This window comes from Argentina silus (assembly GCF_951799395.1).
Source record: "Argentina silus genome assembly, chromosome: 6".
NCBI lineage: Eukaryota > Metazoa > Chordata > Actinopteri > Argentiniformes > Argentinidae > Argentina > Argentina silus.
Window position 1 is genome coordinate 16,807,932 of NC_139660.1, and position 19,030 is coordinate 16,826,961.

Genomic DNA, 19,030 nt, shown 5'->3' on the forward strand with positions numbered 1-19,030 from the left:
TGACAGCAAAAATGAACAATATACACTTGAGACACGCTGTGATAGCTGTCAGCCTGTCGGGACAGTAAAAGTCGTAGCTAAATGGGGCGTGGTCTGTCGCGAGGGGCGTGGTCTGTCCGACAAGACCATATTTGGTAAATTGGCCAACATATTCCACAATCTTACTTTAGTCCACCCAGTCATATAGGCCTACATGTTATATTAGGGGTTAAAGTGTCGTTTGTAGAAGCGAGGTAGGGGATTGGTAGCCTATTGCATATTGTTATGACTTATAGGCGAAGCCATATCGACAATAGTTAGTCTTTATTTCGCATGACTTTGGCCCAAACTGCCGACAACAAACGAACAACATGATTTTATTGAAATTGTACATTTATCTCTCAACGCTATGCTACGTTTGCTTTGCGATTCTGCAGATTCTGATTCTCTCTCTTCTGGACTTTATTTCACCCAGCTTGACTAAGAAAATTGTTTTGAAGATGGGAACAATAGGTGAGATGAATCAGAATCAGAAGTTCAAGTATGAAGATTGGGGACCAACGTTTAAGTCGTTTGCCTTTCTCAAAGGCTACTGCGGTATAATGTGGTCTTCTCTCGGTCAAGAAGCTTTCCAGGGTTTCAAGGCTCCTGACTCGCCTGTGATTACCTTGGACGGCAAGAGGACCAGCATCTACAATTACATGAAAGGTGAGGGAGGTCTTCTGCGGTTTTGCCTAGGTGGACTAGGCTACTCATTTAGAAATTCCCATTGTAATGTTTGTGTTATGCTTATATTCCACCTAGACAAGAGACCACTGGTGTTGAATTTTGGAAGTTGCACCTGACCCCCATTTATGTACAAACTTGAGGAGTTCAAGGGACTCGTCAAGGACTTCAGCGATGTGGCGGACTTCCTTGTGATCTACGTCGCCGAGGCGCATTCAACAGGTGAGTGAATCAGTCGCTCAAGAACTAATAGACCAGTGCCTAGAACCCATGTTATCACTTTTCATATGGCATACCATAGCTGCAACTGCACACCGACTGCTTCCCATTCGGGTTGCACACAAATACATAGACGAAAACAGAAAAATTCACCGCCGCACTCTATCACTGAATAAAAACCTGCTTCAATATGTCCTACTTGTTTGCTGTGTTGTTATTTATTGCGGAGAGTTGATTTTTTTCTCCTGGGGCGGTGGTGCTTTTTGAACAACACAAAAAAACAAGAGGATATTAGAGCAAGATATTGTAACGAACGGCGGGGTAGAGCAGCTTGCCCTAAGCGGGTATCGAACTCGCAACCTTCCGCTTACAAACCGGCCGCGCTAGCCACAACACCAAGAGAGTTAACTCACTTGGCGGAGCTGCTAACGGGCCTTACACAGGGTCGTTACACTATCCCCTCCGTTCGGGAGAGCGTGCCCTCACGCTTCACTATACAAGTCTCTCACGTGGACACGCCTCTCCGATGGCCTCACGGGCACCATCCCACTTCTGACACCAATGTAGCGAACGGCGGGGCAGAGCAGCTTGCCTTAAGCGGGTATCGAACTCGCAACCTTCCGCTTACAAACCGGCCGCGCTAGCCACAACACCAAGAGAGTTAACTCCCTTGGCGGAGCTGCTAACGGGCCTTACACAGGGTCGTTACACTATCCCCTCCGTTCGGGAGAGCGTGCCCTCACGCTTCACTATACAAGTCTCTCACGTGGACACGCCTCTCCGATGGCCTCACGGGCGCCATCCCACTTCTGACACTTCTGAGTTAACTCTCTTGGTGTTGTGGCTAGCGCGGCCGGTTTGTAAGCGGAAGGTTGCGAGTTCGATACCCGCTTAGGGCAAGCTGCTCTACCCCGCCGTTCGTTACAATATTTTATTTAGAGTGCGTCGATGTGCTTTCTGTTTTCGTCTATGTATTTGTGTGCAAGCCGAATGGAAAGCAGTCGGGTTGCAGTTGCGGCTAGCCCTACCTTAGGTGATGTGATCAATAAAACGGTTATCTAAGACTGTATCTTTTATGTTTGAAGATTTTGTTATGATTTATAGTGGCTTGATTAGAACTATCCAAAACGTTTCTATATACTCACAGTTGTATCTCAGGCCACAGCTAATGACACAATCACTAGAATAGTTGTGTCTGTCTCTCCTTCAGATGGTTGGGCTTTTGTCAACAATTTTGACATCAATAAACACCAGAACCTGGAGGAGCGACTGGCAGCAGCTCAGTTGCTGGTCAAGGAGGACCCCCTGTGCCCTGTGGTAGTGGATGCCATGACCGATACCACAGCCTCTAAATATGGGGCTATGCCTGAGAGGCTCTATGTGCTGCAGGCAGGAAAAGTTGTTTATAAGGTATGGATTTCTTAAAAGTGAAAGAGTTAGGAGTTTAATGTTGCAAAGGTAATGTTCAATTGCTCATGCAATCTGCTTGCGTGTGAAAGAGTATCCTAAATTACTATCTGCATCCCTTGTCTGGAATTTTGCCAGAAGCATTTTTTTTCTTTTCTTTCTGACTTGCACACATCGTGACTCAGTAGTTTTAAGATTTGATCTGGGAGAAAGGCCACCTGGAACTCAGCCAAGAATATTGATATGTTACATCTGTATAACCATGGTGAAAGTCTTCTGGGGCAAATGCCAGCTTCCCACACTCTTGCCCTGTTGCTTTCATAGTATTTGCAAGTTTAACATGTCAATTCAGCTTGTTCACCGACAGTATACAACCACCTGCCTATTCTCTTTCATCAGGGGTATAAGGGACCTTGGGGCTACAGTCCTGAGGCGGTGCGCTCATGCCTGGAGAAGATGAAATAGGACGTGACCTTCATCATCAAGTCACATTGTATTGTATTTGTTTACCTCTGACTGACAGTGTGTGTTGGTTCGTAATCATACTCTATGGGATCCCAACTCTCCACATTTGAGTCGGTACATTTCCTCCATGTTCATGAGTGATGGGTACAGATCAAACCTTTGGACTCTGTAACCTGATGAAGAGAAACATGGGGAGGTGTTCCAATCATGGTGTGTGTGTTGGTCAGACCAGGAAGTTTCATAGGAAATTGAGGATTTTTATTTTTTATTTTGTATAAGTAATGTGCCTTGAATCCCAGATGAACCCCCTCACACCTGATCTGAGAGAATTGGATAGGTGTCAGTAAGGTGGCAGGGTGAAGCTAACACCACATTACTTACAGCTGTGAAAACCTCAGATCTCAAGAAGTGCATAGGCAGGACGAGAGGTCGATTTGAGACTGGGATATGAGGTTGTCATAAAGATTAATGATTAAGCTGATATGTATCCATTATATAACTTCATTAAACCAAATAATATCACTATTTCTCCAATTGAAAGGTTGAGTTTGAAACAGTTTTCAACTATCGATAAAGAGGTGTATGAAAAGGGAAACAATGTATATTCTAGTTGGTATGTGTTTTATCTTGTATTTTACATAATATAATGGGTTTACAGTGATTTGGTCTCCTTGTGTAACCACTACGCTTGACACATTGTCTATGAATGCTTATAGATACTTTTGCATGCAACTGCTTTTTACATGATGATTACAGTGCAAACCTCTGGCTATTGTAATTTGATGAATTTAAAATAGGCTCCATGCCGAATGATGTAGAAACATTCATAGCATATCTGTGTCATTTGTTTTGTGTGATATCATATTCATGTTTATGAAGGAATCAGTTATATGCAGACATTGCAGCTGTGGTAATTGCTGTGGTAATTGTTACATAACAACAAGTAGGCTACCAGCAAGACCCTAGCAGTAAGAAGAGAATACCACATAAAATGAACAAATACAGTAGTAATGTTGGCCCAGACATGTTATATGTAGATAAGTCAATCATCTTGTAATGAAAGGCTCAGCTTGTAAAAGTTGAATAAACCAATAAAAAAGTACAATGCAAACGACTCTGCATCTAAAATCAAATAGACTTCAAAACCAACGAATAATAACTCAAAGTTATATGTCAATCACTAGGATACAGTGAATAAAACTGCATGGTGTTGTTGCTACAACTTTTTAAACAAACTGTAAGGGGCGGAGCCAAGTCAGGCCGCTGTCCTGTGAAGAGCAGTCTCTGGGGAGTCGTGGTCCGGACTCACTGGTGCAGCTTAGGCCTATGTCCCATTGTGTGGCAGGAGCCAACATGCTAAATGTGTGTCAAACCTCTCCATTGTGGGGAGTACAGTATGAACCTCTGGCTCAATTCCAACCCAAAACCTCTTCCCCTCACTTCCTTCACTTCCTTACTTTACACACTTGAAAGATGGTTTGCTCTAAACATGGTCCACCACCAGAGGGCGATGTGCAGCTATTGACACTAGCCCTTCTCACACCGATCCATACATTTCAGATCCAAACAGTTGACAACAGCTGAGGAAAGCGGGTGAGATTTTGAATTGGAACTCAGCTTGTGATTGTGTGACCCTGTGGAGTGACGGGCTTGGGTAGTGTGCAGAGTGCATACAGAACATTATATTGGTTTGCTTTGAAATACTGTTGTTACAATGACAGGGACTTGGCAGGGCTACAAGGTCAGGTGGGCTGAGTAGCATTGGCAACCCACAGAGCAGCAGACAAGCAGGGGGAGGTACTTGGTCAGTGAGACTATAACCAGTGCTCTTACCCTCATACCAACACAATGGACACAACCATCACATACTGAACAGGTAAGAGACCTCACAGCAAAACCAAGCGAACTTTGCTAGTAAGTTCAGTTCTGTCACATACTATTTGCACAGTAAATCAAGGATCAAAATCATATAGTCAATAGTCAATAACATCAATGTACATCATTACACAATTGTTCAGGATTAGATATGTTTTCTAAAAGTGTGTATAATGGTGGTGTTCTGTTCAAAAAATAATAAAGACAAATGAATACAATTCATATGTATAATATATATTATATGTATTAAAGTTGTTTTTTTTCCAATAACTATTGTACCTTCTGTTTAGCAATGGAGAAATCCAGAGAGGCGAAGCGAGGCAGCAAGGCTTCAGTGAGAGAGATCCAGGAGAACAGCAACAAAGCAGTGAAGGAGGTACAGGATCCCACACATGACCACCAAACCTTTAGAGCCATTGTGTAAACGTGTGCATAAGATTGGCTGCTTTTTAAAATGATGTAATTGAGACATCATACTGAACTGATTGTGTGTTACTGTGTATGTATGTGTGTGTGTGTGTGTGTGTGTGTGTGTGTGTGTGTGTGTGTGTGTGTGTGTGTGTGTGTGTGTGTGTGTGTGTGTGTGTCCTTGCGTGCATGCGTATGACTGAGTAAGTGTGTGCGTTCACTATATTCAAGATGCCTAAAATCATGGACTTTTGTAAGTAAATGTGATTTCTGAGAATCACAAGATGATGATCTGATGTGCGTCATGATGTCTGTCCAGGTGTCAGTAGGAGCCCCTGGGTTGCTCCGCAGACTGTCCAGTAGACCTGCACAGAGCCAGGCTCAGACTCACACCCACACCCAGACCCAGGCCAAGGGGCTCTTTAGCCTCAAGGGGCTCCTGGCTGCCCAGAAGTTCTCCAAGGAGCTCAGGGTGAGGCTCCTCTCATTCCCTTACATCTGACTGTTTAGTATCACAATATACTATATGCATGTTGTTAATTCTGATTAAATGAATGATAGTGAAGTTAAGCAGGCCATAGCTATTTTCATACTGCATCCTTCTGCATAACAGCATTTGTTTGTGTGTTCTCAGGAACGCGCAGCACTGAAACTTGCAGCGAGGAAGGCCCCGCCAAGGAAACCCATTGTTATAGTGAATGAACAGGTCTAAGAAAATCCCCCAAAGACACATTTATATGGTGGTATACACACATACATATATTACTATTGCTGAACTGAGCTGCCCTTATCTTGACAGTAGTCTAACCCAACCCCTGCCACTCTTCACCCTGCTGGTTGCATCTCAATAGTCTATCATGGCGTCTTCCCTCCATCTCCTTTACTCCAAAAGGAGCTAATTTGAAAGAACTGGATAGGCAAAAGAAAATTCCAAATTCTAGGGTTTTCAAATCAATGCAGATGAAGGAGAGGAGAGAAAGGAAGCCACTCCAGACTATTGAGATGCATCCCTCATCTCCTCCGTCCCAGGTCCCTGCAGGTTCGGCCCAGCCCACTGAGAGGTTCCCCTGCGTCCTGGCCTCTCACATGCTACAGGATTTCCTGTCGTCGCGCCTGGAGGGTGTTGGCTACAGCGCCCCCTGCTGTGGCTCGCTGGCCAAAGCGCTGAGTGAGGAGGTCAGGAGCTTGGTGAAGACGGTCTGCCATGCTCGCTACAGGCTGGTATGCACAGTGGCACTGGGGCAGGTGGGGCAACAGGGGAGCGGGGGGATGCTGCTTGCCAGCCGCTGTCTGTGGGACCCCTACACCGACACCTGTGTCTCTCACACCTACCAGAACAGGGAGCTGTTCTGCACAATTAATGTGTACGCTGTGTACTGTGAGTGACGCTGGGTCAACAAAGGCCTGGTGAATGCAATGGACTAATACATCAAAAGGTAATGCAGGAATTGTGGCAGAGATTCGTCACAACGGTCCAACATGTGTGTGAAACATACTTTTCTCAGAGGTGATACAGCAATGTATTTGTTGTATGTACCTGAATTGAGATAAAAGGTAATTTATGTGGTATAAATCTATAGTCTTGGTGTTTTCTCTATGATACTCCCCTTTCTGCTTTCAGAATCAGTGAGGAGGAGAGGTGGCACTGAATGGATGAGGGAGTTTGTGTGTGAGTGTGTGTAAGTGAGTTTAACAAAACAGGAAACAATAAAAACCAAGGACAAGTTGTTAAGTTATTGTAAAATTATATTAACAAGCAATCTTTTTCCTCAATTTGAAAAAAAAAATAAAAATAAAAAAAGAATCAGCAAATAAAAGCAACATAGGACAGAGGTGTATAATGCTTAATGTTCACAGAAAATGAAACAAAGTTCTCAACACATTTACAAGACTGCCACTAAGTTTATAATAATGCCTACTAGAATCAGTTTAAAAGCTTTGACTAACCTCTCAATAACTGGGGCAATATACGTAGTCAAATCTTGTATCAAAATATATATAAAAAAAACAAAAAAAACAGAGCAATAGGGGCAAAAAAAAAAAAAATACGACGAAAATATGATTGACCAATATGCATATCAGGGTTAGGTTACAATGGGCAACTCTTTCTTTTTCATCTCATCACGATGAACCAATAAGAAAGCACAGAGACGGCTATAACGATGAAGAGAAAGGGCACAGGGTGTTGTTAAGCACAAGCAGGTAAGAGGTTACACACCACACGTCTTTAAAGCAGGTGTTCACAGAAAGGAGCAGCGCTAGGTAGTATGTTGTACACAGATCTCTGCATTCATGCACTCAGTTGTTATGGCGATGTCAAGGTTCACCTCGACACCACAGCAGTCCGACTGTTTAAATAAAAGCAACATAACCAGTGCAGAATATAAGAGTGCTCTCCTAAATAAAACGTAACCCACAAACATTTCCTTAATATATGTCATTCTGTGAAAGCATCAAATCTGATCAAATTGTACATTTAAAAAAACCCACACAGGCTTAGAAACTGTGAAAGGGCTTCTTACAAAGGCCTAATCATTTTCCCTAAATAGTGGGGCGGGCAAGTAGAACATTGTGGCATAGTAAGTCAATGGAGTGGTCACAGAGTTAAAGGCAAATTCTGAGTGTTTCCTGTGTTTTCTGACTTTTGTGACATATATATACACTGTAGCTAAAAAGCAAAATATGGAAAAATCTTTTTGTTTCCTAGTTCACAATGCATATGCACACACTCCAGTGTTAAAGTGGTGAAAGCTGAAACATTTTCTGCACCACAAAGCAATAATAAAAGCATAAGAGGTCAACTTTAACAATTTCCTTTGCTTTGGGGAAAGAATCTTCTCTGCAGAGAACTAAAAAACGTGTCATGTATGCATTGTTTCAGTAGCTGGTTTCGTCACACTTGGGGTTGTGATAAATGAAGAATTGTCCTTCATTTTGAGCGAGGAGCAGTAGTTGCCAGCCATTTTGGAATTCTTATCAGCATTCTGGAGTAGCATGGAACCAAAATGGCGCCTGTCCCTGGTTCTGTGCTGATGTGTTTGGCCATGTCCTGGTATGAGCTCAGATCCTCTGATTGGTGGAGAATGAAGGGGGGTCACACACTCATCGTCATGGTGGGGGAATACTGAGGGGCACAGAGGGAAGAAGGATCAAATCCACTGGAATGTTAAAGTATGCAATGTACACACACACACACGTAAATAGGAAATGCACTTCCTCACTTCAGCTACAGCTGTTACTTGGCAACTGCCCAGCAACAACACTGCAGTGCCACTGCGAGTCCTGATGCTGTCACTGTGGTTTCACAAGACTGCAGTGTCAACTCTGCCCTGTGAACCTTTGACTTGATCAAAGCTTCCTTACGGTCAACACAGTAGCCTCACAGATGAGTACCAGGTGGAGAAGCATTGTAGGGGAGGCAGGGTACTCACGTTCTCACTCTGAAAGGAATGGAGGAAGTTCCCGCCCATCTCGCCGTCATCCCTTGGGGTTCCAGGAGGATTGCTAATGCCACTTAAATTGTTTGGAGAATTCTGTCAAGAAAGGAGATATTCAGATTAACTGCGAAAAGCTGCTGCAGAAAAAACAACCTATGGGACAGTTCAGATGTCCCACTTTTATGAGGGTTCCATAACTCAAATAGTTTGTTATGCCATCATGTTGTGATAATGAAAATAACATGGTCATGTTATTATATACCTTGTTCATTCCATCCATGTCACCAGAACCTAAGAAAGAAAGAAAAAAAGAGAAAGAAAGGAGAGAGAAAAAAAAAAAAAGAACATTTACAAACCATGAACATGTGGTCAGTAGTCAGTTGGAAAGTATTTAACACGAGTCAAGTTTCAGTTTCGACTCCATTTTGTGGGCAGTGAGATGCTATGTGTCCAGGCTGTGTTTAGCACCAGTCGCAGGCAACGTTACCTAGCGATCCATTCATGTGGTGTGGTTCCATCCCTGCCATGGCTCCCAGCGGGCCGTCAGAGCCAGGCCCCATGGGGAACTGCACAGGAGACACAAGCAGGGACATTAGCAACCACATCAACACACAAGGTACAGACAGCAGTCACACTGGACTGGACCAAGGAGAAACACTGTATGTAATATAGATGGATTAAGGAGGGGGATTGCACTCACGTTTGTCCGGTTGCCAGGTCCAGTGTTGATCATGGTATAGAGGTTGTCGCCAGAGTTGTTGGAGTCTGAAAGGAAGAAAAAAAAAAAAAAAAAAGGTTTGTTTAGCTTCATGTCATATGTTCATGTCATAGAACAGCTAGGTAAGCGAATGACATCACTGAAGATTACAGGTATTGTGACGACTTATGTACAAGCCATGTCAACTTTGATGCATTTCCCTTTCTTGAGTGAGGAAGTGGGGTCACCTACCTGCAGGGCTGGGCATGATGGGTGTTCCAGGGGGCCCCCCTCCTCCAGATCCCCCCTTTTGGAGTGGCAGAAACACACAGAGACAGAATATTCACATCCAAGACAATCACTTTACCGGCAATGTATCCAAAACAGTTCCGAATATACCTAAACTACGCATGGTCTTGAGAGACGATAATGAAGCAGCGTTTCTATGTCTATGACCAGAGTGTAAACACTGGTGTTGAGGAGAGTGTCTGGGCTCTTACCCCGTATGCACCAGGAGAGGGTGATGAGTAAGGCATCTGAAACACAAAGCAAAAACATTACAGACCAGAAACAGGGAATATAATCCATGTTCACCTCTCCAAACATCATTCATCATCTTCCTAACATCATCACCAGTGTCTACCTTTCATGGAAACTTGGATATATAATACTACAATTACATCATATCCCAGACGAGAGAACATTTTAATGCATTAGACCTCCAGAGCTCTTACTGAGGACAGACTCTGCTGCAATCTGAACCATCACAGTAAGAGTGTGTGTGAGAGAGAGAGAATCTGTGTGTGTGTGTGTGTGTGTGTGTGTGTGTGTGTGTGTGTGTGTGTGTGTCTATATGGAAAGAATTACTCACTGAGTTGGCATTGTTGGGATTGGGCCATGGCCGGCCAGCACCTGGGCCCCTACATTACAGAAAGAGAAACCCTGGTTTAATAACAAAGTAAACAATGACAAGAGAAACTTAAGATCTAGTATCCAGGGGCCTTAATTTAACAAAAAAATGGGTGAAATCAGAAAATGCTGGACCACTATGCAACATAGTGCATAGAACAATCATTGTCTCATAGCCTGCGTAGACATGCACATCAGTTTCTTGAAGAGAAAAAGCAGAGCACACACACACACACACACACACACACACACACACACACACACACACACACACACACACACACACACACACACACACACACACGGGCTCACATGTTCACTCCTGGCATGCCGGGTCCCATGGAGTTGTGTGGAGGCCGCATCCCACCGCCAAAGTTCTGCAATGATAGAAGTGTGATTATGTTTACCACCACTAGTCTGGCATAATACAGCACATAAATGTGACGGGCGTAGCCTACCTGGGGTCCAGGCCCCATAGGGCCCATGCCTCGAGGGCCACTCATTCTCTGCATCGGTCCCAAGTTAGGATGCCCTGGAGGTTAACAAAAGCAGAGGTAGCATTCAGAGTAATCCCTTCTCAATACCAGCCACGCTCTTCACAAACATTTCTCTTCTCTCATCTCGCAGGTGGGTTCAGTCAAGCAAAGGAGGTGACTGTATGACTGTCTCTTTCTCTCGAGAGAGATATTTGAGTCTGTACAGCAGTGTGTTGATCTCCTCTGGAGGCTCACCTTGTGCTCGTACGTGGTCCATGTTAGCCAGCATGGGATGGGGACCAGGGCCACCGCCTGGGGGCTACAGAGAACACAGGAGGTGTTCACAGATAAGAGGTTCTACAGCAGTATCACATATGCTCAGTTGAGGAAAGCTGTTTGCTGAAGTGCAGTAGTGGAATTGGAGAGAGTGATGTAGTGGTTATAACCAGTAGTGGTTATGGTGGAGGATGTCTGGACTCAAGGGGTCTTTGTTTGTGTGTTTGTTTGTTTACCTGGTTGCCCATCCTGATGGGGGGACCTCGTGGGCCTCCGGCGAAGCGTGGTGACATGAAAGACTAAAAAAGGTATGAAAAAGACCAATTGATTACAACACAATAGCAGAAATAAATGGACTATTGCACTACCTTTATATTATATTTTTACCAAATATGTGGCAGTTGAGTACATTTCAAGAAAACAACCATAATAGAACCCAGAACCTAGTGTGATTGATTGTTCCAAGCTGCAAAAAGCGTCAAGCCGAAAGACGTATGCAAAAGCATGAAGCAGAGAGACATTGCAACAAGAAATGAGCGTGTTTCCCCCAATGTGACAGCAGACAGAGAAACGAAGAGCACAGAGAGAGAAAGAGAGAGAGGGAGTGAGTATTACCTGACTGTGGGGTCCCATCATACTGTTAGGAGGGGGAGGCTGAGGGTGAGGAGAGCCCTGGGGACCAGGAGGACCCTGTGGCGTGGCAGAGACGGAGGGAGAGAGTGGGGGAAAGTGAGAGAGAGAGAGAGAGAGAGGGGTGAGTTACTGCAGAGTAGAGGATAGTTTGAAGGTGCAGGGTAGAGTGGTGTGCAAAAGGTTGGGCTTAAGAAAGAGGGGAGGTAAATCTGTTCATTTACTAATTCCAGATGCAGTGTGAAAGAGTGAGGGGAGAGGGGGGGGTAGAGAGGAAAACATAGAGGAAGTGTGCTCAAGTGCGAGTCAGTCAGAACACCAGGCAACAAGCATCCAGCCTGTCATCACTAGTAATTTCCCCCTCCAATTACCTCAGCATCAATTAAGCTCCATGCAATTAGCTTTACAACATCCCCAAACACCATCACTGTGGAACTCATGCTGCTGATAAAAGCCTGGCTAATTAAGACCACTCAAATGACTGATAAAACTAGATGTGTGTGGGGGGGGTTGTGTGGAGGGGGTCTGTATGTCTGTGACAAACACACACACACACCAAATGACTGGGCTACTTAGGATAGCTTCTCTACTGGAGGCGCAGTTGAAAACACAACAATCTAAAATGTAAGGTTGTTATCATAGTGCACAACCTGTGCCATCATCAAGAAACTGTTGGTAAATCTAAAGTGCATCATGGTTTTGCCAGAGGGACGTAAGACCACAGGATAACACTTGATGTCACCTCTTCGAGTAAAACCCTAACACAGCTGCCAAGAGTTTACTCTCAGGAGATATTGATTTACGTTAGGTGGTGCACCTTTCGATTTCTCCATTAAAGGCAGGCCCAACCTTGCCTCCCTGTTTCCCTACAGCACATTGGAGTAGGCACACAGTGGATTACTAGGATGCCAACAACAACAACAACAAGTCTCAGAGCAGAAACCCAACACAACCCAAGAGGCACAGCAGAGCAGCACAGACACAGCCCCAGTATAGAAACACATCCCTTTAACACAGAGCCCAGCAGGGCAGGCAGCTAGAAATGTGGAATGCAGTGCAGCTAGATGGCAGGACTGAGAGAGAGAGACAGAAGAAGAGCAGAGCAGATGCACAGCTAGTGCAACCTATGCACATAAAGCAAAACTCATGAGAAGTGTGTGTGCAACAGTGACTATCACATAAATCATGCATTGATGCCAATGAGAGGTTTCGATGAAGATGAAGAAGTTTCGCTCACAGGTCTCAAGAGTTGCATCCACTCTCAAGAGTGAGAAGAAGAGAGGCAGACTGACCTGAAAGAACCCTGGGGGCATAGGTCCTCCTGGCATCGGTCCACCTGGCATCCCATCCCCCGGGGGCATCCCCCCCATCACCGGACTGGGTGCTGCAGCTGCACTCTGGGGGTAAAAACAGAGACAGAATTAGTTTAATACAGGAAGATAGCGCTCTACCAGATCGATACTAACAGTCTTGATATATTGAGTTTGTATTGTGAAGGAGCACTGTTGCAAAGAAATTATATGTATATCTAAAAGAACAAAAAATACCATTTAAAACCTTTCACTGTGGAGTAACAATGACGACCTTAGATAACTAACATAAACATTAGGTTTAGGTGCAAGCTAAATTACTAATAATGTATCAGAGACACACCACAGACCGAGATGGAGTCAAGGCTGACTATGGATGCAGAGCTGGACTGAAGTGGAATCTAATAGCGCATGCTGATCCAGGATCCAGTAGATTTGATAAGAATCTGTGGGATTCAGTGATTCACTCTAAAGTGCTTAGACACAGCAGGATCTCGCTGGGCAATTTCCTGTTGAAACCACAGCCATAATTCACTAATGTGCCATTTGCTTTGGTCACACGGCCATAATTGAATGTTTTTTTTCCCTTTAGTAGGAGGATTTGAGCCACTCTAATGTCTACAGCGGTGGAAGTATATGGTTTAAAATCATATACAGAATGACAAATGACTAAGAAAATGCCCCAAGTAGAAGAACACACACACACACACACACACACACACACACACACACACACACACACACACACACACACACACACACACACACACACACACACACACACACACACACACACACACACACACGGCCTGGTATCGACTGCACCCTCCCTAATTATGTCCCAGCAGCATGGCGCTGCAGGCCCACTGTGAAATACCACAACAGGGAGAGAAGTGAGGCCGGAGGGAGCCCGCCGTGCCACAGATCCTCCATTACTGGAACACACAGAGCCACAACAGCTCAGAGAATATCTGGGACACAGGCATGCATTGCTGTTGTCATAGAAGTGTGTCAGTAATCACTGATATGCATGGAGTTGAGATGAGGTTTATTCCAAAGAGTTAAAAAGGAAGTGTTGTCCCAGGCATTCATGGGCTTACGCTGCGGTGTGGAGGCTTATAGGAACAGATAAAAGGGTCACTCAAACCGGGCAAACCCTCTCAGCAGACAACACCAGACACCTCTAGGGATGCCATTGAAAAAATATTCAGCATTTTTCTTTTTATATGTTCCATAACAATTCTACCAAATATGAAAAAAATCACCACAACTTCAGCACTGAATGCTCAATATTATCGTGCTTCGATTCATGTACATTGATACATTTACATGCATGGCAGGTCTCCAGGCATGCTACATCTGATGCTTATCATCTCCAGCTAAAGGCCACTGCTGTGCCTGCTGAACTGTCTGAATGGCTCACTGCTTTGGTGTGGGAAAGGGCCAGGTCTCGCAGATGCTTTGGTAGAGGAGGGGCAGATGTCACAGAGCCTGCTTGGGGGTCTGGGGGGCTCTTGAGAGGGGCCTACCTCTCCATCTCCCCTGGGAGGTCTTATTTATGACAGACTAGACCAGCCCCCTGCTTCAGTGAGTGTGTGTGTGTGTGTGTGTGTGTGTTTTTGCACTCTGACCCTGCTCTACTATGCCAGCGATTCCCAGAGAGCAGCACGCTCTTGCGCTGTTCAACAGAAGGACATCAAGTAGGAGGGAGAGGGGAATCTTGGGAGTTGTAGGAATTTACTCAAATGGGCAATTTGGAACATCAGGACTGATGAGGGCATTCAAAGCGAGACATCTTGACTCAGAGATCGTTTTAAAACACAATTTGTTTGTGAATGTGTCTACTATTGACAAATGAGGACAACAAATCCACTGGATTACAGGGTAAAACCAGTTTAAAATACAATAGAAAATAGAATATGGATACGTGGATATGGTTGTGTGTCCACAAAAACAGAAAGAGAGAATGAGAGAGAGAATGAGAGAAACACGGAGAGACAGAGAGGGGGGAGGGTGGGCCAGAGACCACAACACTGACTGTTCATGAACTGACGTAACTGTCTGACTTATTCCACTTGAACCGATGTAAAGGAAGCCTCCCTGAAGTGAGTAAATGTTTAACCATCCATCAACAAAATAAAAATGGTGTTGCATTCACCGTTCTGGTGAAAGGTCTAGCAGAGGGATCCAGAGAAGAGCCTTCCCAATCACTCCTCTACCCCTCTCCCTCCCCTCTCTTTCCCCTCCTTCCCCCCTCATCTATGCTCTCTATTCCCTCAGCTCCTCCCTGGTTGCCGGACATATGCCACTCCCCTCCCCTTCCCTTCCAATCTGTCCCTCAGCCCCCTGACAGCCATCAATCACAGGCTGACACCATGGCGACGGGGCGCTGAGGGAGCGTCCCTCAGACACAGCATGAATACACCAGGGCTTTACGAGCAGCCACCTCCCCCACAGAGACAAAGACAGGGCCCTGTGAGCACACTGTCCATGTATAGAGCGCAGAGAGACAGAGTCCTAGGCCCACACAAACAAAGGCAAAACCCTGACCCCACTGCAGCATCCACAAATGAAGACAAGGAAAACCAGCACAAGTGCCAAGTAGGGCCACAATAAGATGTACAAGGCTTTGTGGGCCAGAACGATAACCACAATACCTTGAGCAATTGTTGAAGGTTCTTTCTTTTGCTTGATCATGAAAATTGTTTCAATGGTTACAGGCTCACAAACCGGTGTTAGCCATTGAGGACAATCACTGATGTCGCTAACCAATAAACAGGAAACAAATACCCTTAATATAAAACAACTGCATGAAAGCATTGTGGGAAAACATCAGTAGAAAGCTGCTAATGCGTTTTAGACAATTCATAGCAATAATAATCAGTGCAATAACAATAAGCCCATATCAATTAAGACATTGTGATTATTCTTTTGTTAACTGGAACCAGGAGGGTTAAGGCCCAGTCAAATGGCAGAGCTGGCTCTGTGTCTCCTTCTGGCTCCCAGGTCACCTGCCTGATCAGGAGGGCTGTTGCCGTGACAACCCTATCTGCCAAGAGCAAGGCCAACATACATCACCATTTTAACCCCTTCCTGGGGATAGGCTTCCAACCACACAATGGCTGTTTATCAACATTCTGAAAGAGTGGCTTCCTTTCCTCTCCTCGTCTCCTTTCCTTCATCTGCACTGATCTGACAGCACTTTAAAGAGGAAAGCAAATCCCTGGATGGGCTTCGGCCATGATACTTTTACCTACCCTGTCTCCTCAGATCTGTGATACAGGAAGGAGACTGAAGGCACTTTATACCACTGGGGTGCACACAATGCTATTAGAATGGGAGGTTTTTCTGCCTGTCCGATGCTAAAGCAAGTGAGAGACAAAAGATGTCATTTCCTCAAGAGCATATTGTCTCGAACATGCAAACACCACACACACAGCATGCAAATAGACGTTATGCAAGAGCCAAGTATTATAATAAGCCACCCAACTGTGCATCTATCTGGAAAAATTGTCTGAATGAATCCTGAGCCCTAAAGGTTCTATTGCTTTGAGTCTCAGAGGAGCATTTCAAAGAAGGATGCTCCAGAAAACATTGCAACCTGTGCGCAAGACAGAGCCAGTCTCTGAGGTTGAAAGCGATCTCCTAAAAAAAAAAAAATCGTCTCATTAACATTGTACTACAGTGACAAGCCACAACAAAGTCTAACAAGGTCTGAAGCACGGGAGACTGGAGAGACAGAACAGGGCAGTTTTTCCTCCGGGTGGTGAGGCAGGGTGCTGGAGCATCGAGAGGCTCAGGAGCGCACATCGACAGGTCTGACTCAGGACACGCTGACGTCAGCACCATTTTCCCAGAAGCCTTAAAGCTCTTCTTCTGAGCGTCATCTGGGCCAATGACAGGGGAAAATGACAGCTGGTTGGAGTGCTAGGATGCTGAGAGAACCCTGACACACTCTATAGACATCCCTGAAACAACGCACTCTCAAACACACACACAGCCCTAAAGCTGTTTATACGCAGCTCAGAGAAGAGAGAAGCAGCAATAAAACAAACCAGCACACATCTGCAAGCCAGAGAACAAAACATGAATGAAAAAGACCCAGAGATGAAAAAAGGCAGAAAACCAAGTCTCCCAACTATCAAAGGCATCAAAACTTTACAACATTCTGATTAAAAAAGTATAAAAGTTAATGGGGAGAACAGAGAAGATAGTGATGTCAAAATGTAGTGCAGTCTTCTACAACATCTCACTATGAGAAAGTGACTTTCTACACACATGCTGCAAATCCTCATTGAAGATGTTGTCCTCATCTCTTCTATAAAAGATGCTGAATGCAAATTTGAATGGTTTCTTTTGACCTGTCTCAGACACAAGTAAAATAGTTCTCATGAGGAGCAACACTCACATAATCATGGAAGGCTTTTGCTTCACTGGAGTGGTCACATGACTCTCTTCTCTCTGGTGCAGCACAATACAGGTCCCAAAACACACTGTGGGGACACGAGATGGGTCATGAAGAAATAGAATGTGATATTCCATTAGTGTAATAATACAAACCGCTCAACGGCATACGCTATGTAATTATCTAATGACAGTGTAACATCATGTTAATACAATAGGGGGCAACATAATGTGAAGTGTTACCAACAAACCCCAAAAATACAAAAGATCTCTTGTCTACCGGACACTTACCACCACCAAGAGTGTAGGAATCCAGGGGGTTCACCGAGTGTGATGTTCTTCTCCCATCGGATCTAGAGAGGGGTGAATTGAGAGAAACAATCATGACAAGCTCTGAGACTGTGCAAATGTGAGATACATCATCAAAAACAGTGAAGTTCATTGCAAAAGTCAAGGGTATGTTGAAACTGTAGTAAACGTATAGGCCTGTTGTAAGCAGGCAGACTTACCTCTGATAAAAATGTCTGTGCTGACTTCTGTGCTCCTATGTGTAACAAATATTCATAGACGTATAAAGCTAACCTGGGGGGACGACCACAAACATTAAAATAATTTAAATATTAGTTTACATAAGGATTTATTCATTTTATAGTCCATTACATGTGGGGAGATACATTACAATGATTAATAGTGTCTTGGTGCTCTGTTTGTATTGAGCCTACAGTACGAATAGCAATGTTGTGTATTAAAGAGCAAGCCATTCAGTCGTTGGATCCTGGCTCTACAGGCCTTTTGGACAATGGTTTGCGTTGCCAACATGTCAAACGATTAAATTCGAAAACATCGCAGAACCAAGAAAACGCGCAATTAAGATTCAAGAATTGGGGGTTGGAGAGATGGCCCTCGTAAGCAACTGAAACAAAGTATCAACTGAGGCGCCGAGAATTTTTTTTTATCTAAACGCAACAGAGAAACAATGTAGCTAGCCAAACCAGGCGTTGTTGTTATTCTTTACTCCGTTTAACTTAATACAATCCTAAACATAACCAAAATACAATTGTTTGATACTACAAAACATGCATATCACCAATGCAAACCGAGGGGAGAGAATAAAGCCATAGGCAGGATACAGAGAAGGAATGGCGAGCAGACAAGGCGGTTCATTCAATTCCATCCGCGGTAGGAGGAAATTCGTTTCTTCTGCTGGATATTGTGCTGTCCAGCGAGGCACATAAAGCCAAAGGGACTTGCAACAGATAATAAATAGGTTTTACAACTTACTTTTCTCTTGCTTGGCCATCTGACGGCACAGGGGTCCCTTTGCCTTTAGGAAACATGGTTTTGTGAGGGAGGACGCCCGCCTTCTCTTTCTCTATTTTCGCTATTTCATCTGTCAGACCATCAGTCAGCCACGGCCGCGACCCTCACACACTCCAACCGCACTTCTCAACCAAGCCTGGTCAAGAGGAAGGGGATAGGACTAGTATGATTGGCAACTACTCCCGCCAACGAGCATACAGTAATTTAATTAGGTTCTGCCCTAAAGTTATGTCATGCTTTTTTCGTTTCCAATGGGAGGCTGTTATAGCATCTACTTTACATATCTCGAATAAAATGTATTTTTGTCAAATCAACTCAATGCAACACATATAAAAAGACATAACCAATATAATTGTTCTGACCTAGAGGACGCATGCTTCTGCCTCTCATTTAATTATATATATTTTATTTATTTTTATTTATCAGCCATTGCTTACAGCTTTTTAGATATCATGCAGTGGCCTGTGCATAGAGTGGCTTCGAAGACCAGGG

General features: G+C 44.4%; 2 protein-coding genes across 4 annotated transcripts; one reads left to right on the top strand and one right to left on the bottom strand.

Annotated features, from left to right (window-relative positions):
• Nucleotides 1-250: 250 nt before the first annotated feature.
• On the top strand, nt 251-3,809 carry LOC310806392 (type I iodothyronine deiodinase-like). The gene is made up of 4 exons (XM_083672472.1): nt 251-687; nt 784-927; nt 2,135-2,334; nt 2,731-3,809. Exons 1-4 carry the CDS (start codon nt 351-353, stop codon nt 2,794-2,796), a joined length of 747 nt encoding a protein of 248 aa, XP_083528598.1. The 5' UTR covers nt 251-350; the 3' UTR covers nt 2,797-3,809.
• A 3,001-nt stretch (nt 3,810-6,810) lies between these two features.
• On the bottom strand, nt 6,811-18,650 carry ssbp3b (single stranded DNA binding protein 3b). Of its 3 annotated transcripts, none has more exons than XM_083672059.1 (18): nt 18,500-18,650; nt 17,728-17,800; nt 17,510-17,571; nt 17,223-17,307; nt 12,797-12,901; nt 11,490-11,564; nt 11,111-11,173; nt 10,854-10,917; nt 10,581-10,654; nt 10,435-10,499; nt 10,085-10,133; nt 9,714-9,749; nt 9,466-9,520; nt 9,217-9,281; nt 9,004-9,082; nt 8,779-8,807; nt 8,511-8,612; nt 6,811-8,203 (listed from the first exon to the last, which is right to left on the bottom strand). In XM_083672059.1, the coding sequence occupies exons 1-18, from the start codon at nt 18,553-18,555 to the stop codon at nt 8,174-8,176; spliced, it is 1,167 nt and encodes a 388-aa protein (XP_083528185.1). In that variant the 5' UTR covers nt 18,556-18,650; the 3' UTR covers nt 6,811-8,173. The 3 variants fall into 3 exon arrangements, with proteins under 3 accessions (XP_083528185.1, XP_083528186.1, XP_083528187.1); XM_083672060.1 differs by lacking the exon at nt 18,500-18,650 and adding an exon at nt 18,306-18,379; XM_083672061.1 differs by lacking the exon at nt 11,490-11,564.
• Between the last annotated feature and the right edge of the window lie 380 nt (nt 18,651-19,030).

Coding starts and splice junctions, on each gene's coding strand:
- ssbp3b (XM_083672059.1), bottom strand. CDS start 18,555: ATGTTTCCTAAAGGCAAAGGGACCCCTGTGCCGTCAGATGGCCAAGCA. Junction 17,801..18,499: donor GATGGCCAAGCAAGAGAAAA/GTAAGTTGTAAA, acceptor TCGTCCCCCCAG/GTTAGCTTTATACGTCTATG. Junction 9,282..9,465: donor CATCATGCCCAGCCCTGCAG/GTAGGTGACCCC, acceptor TCTTCCTTTCAG/ACTCCAACAACTCTGGCGAC.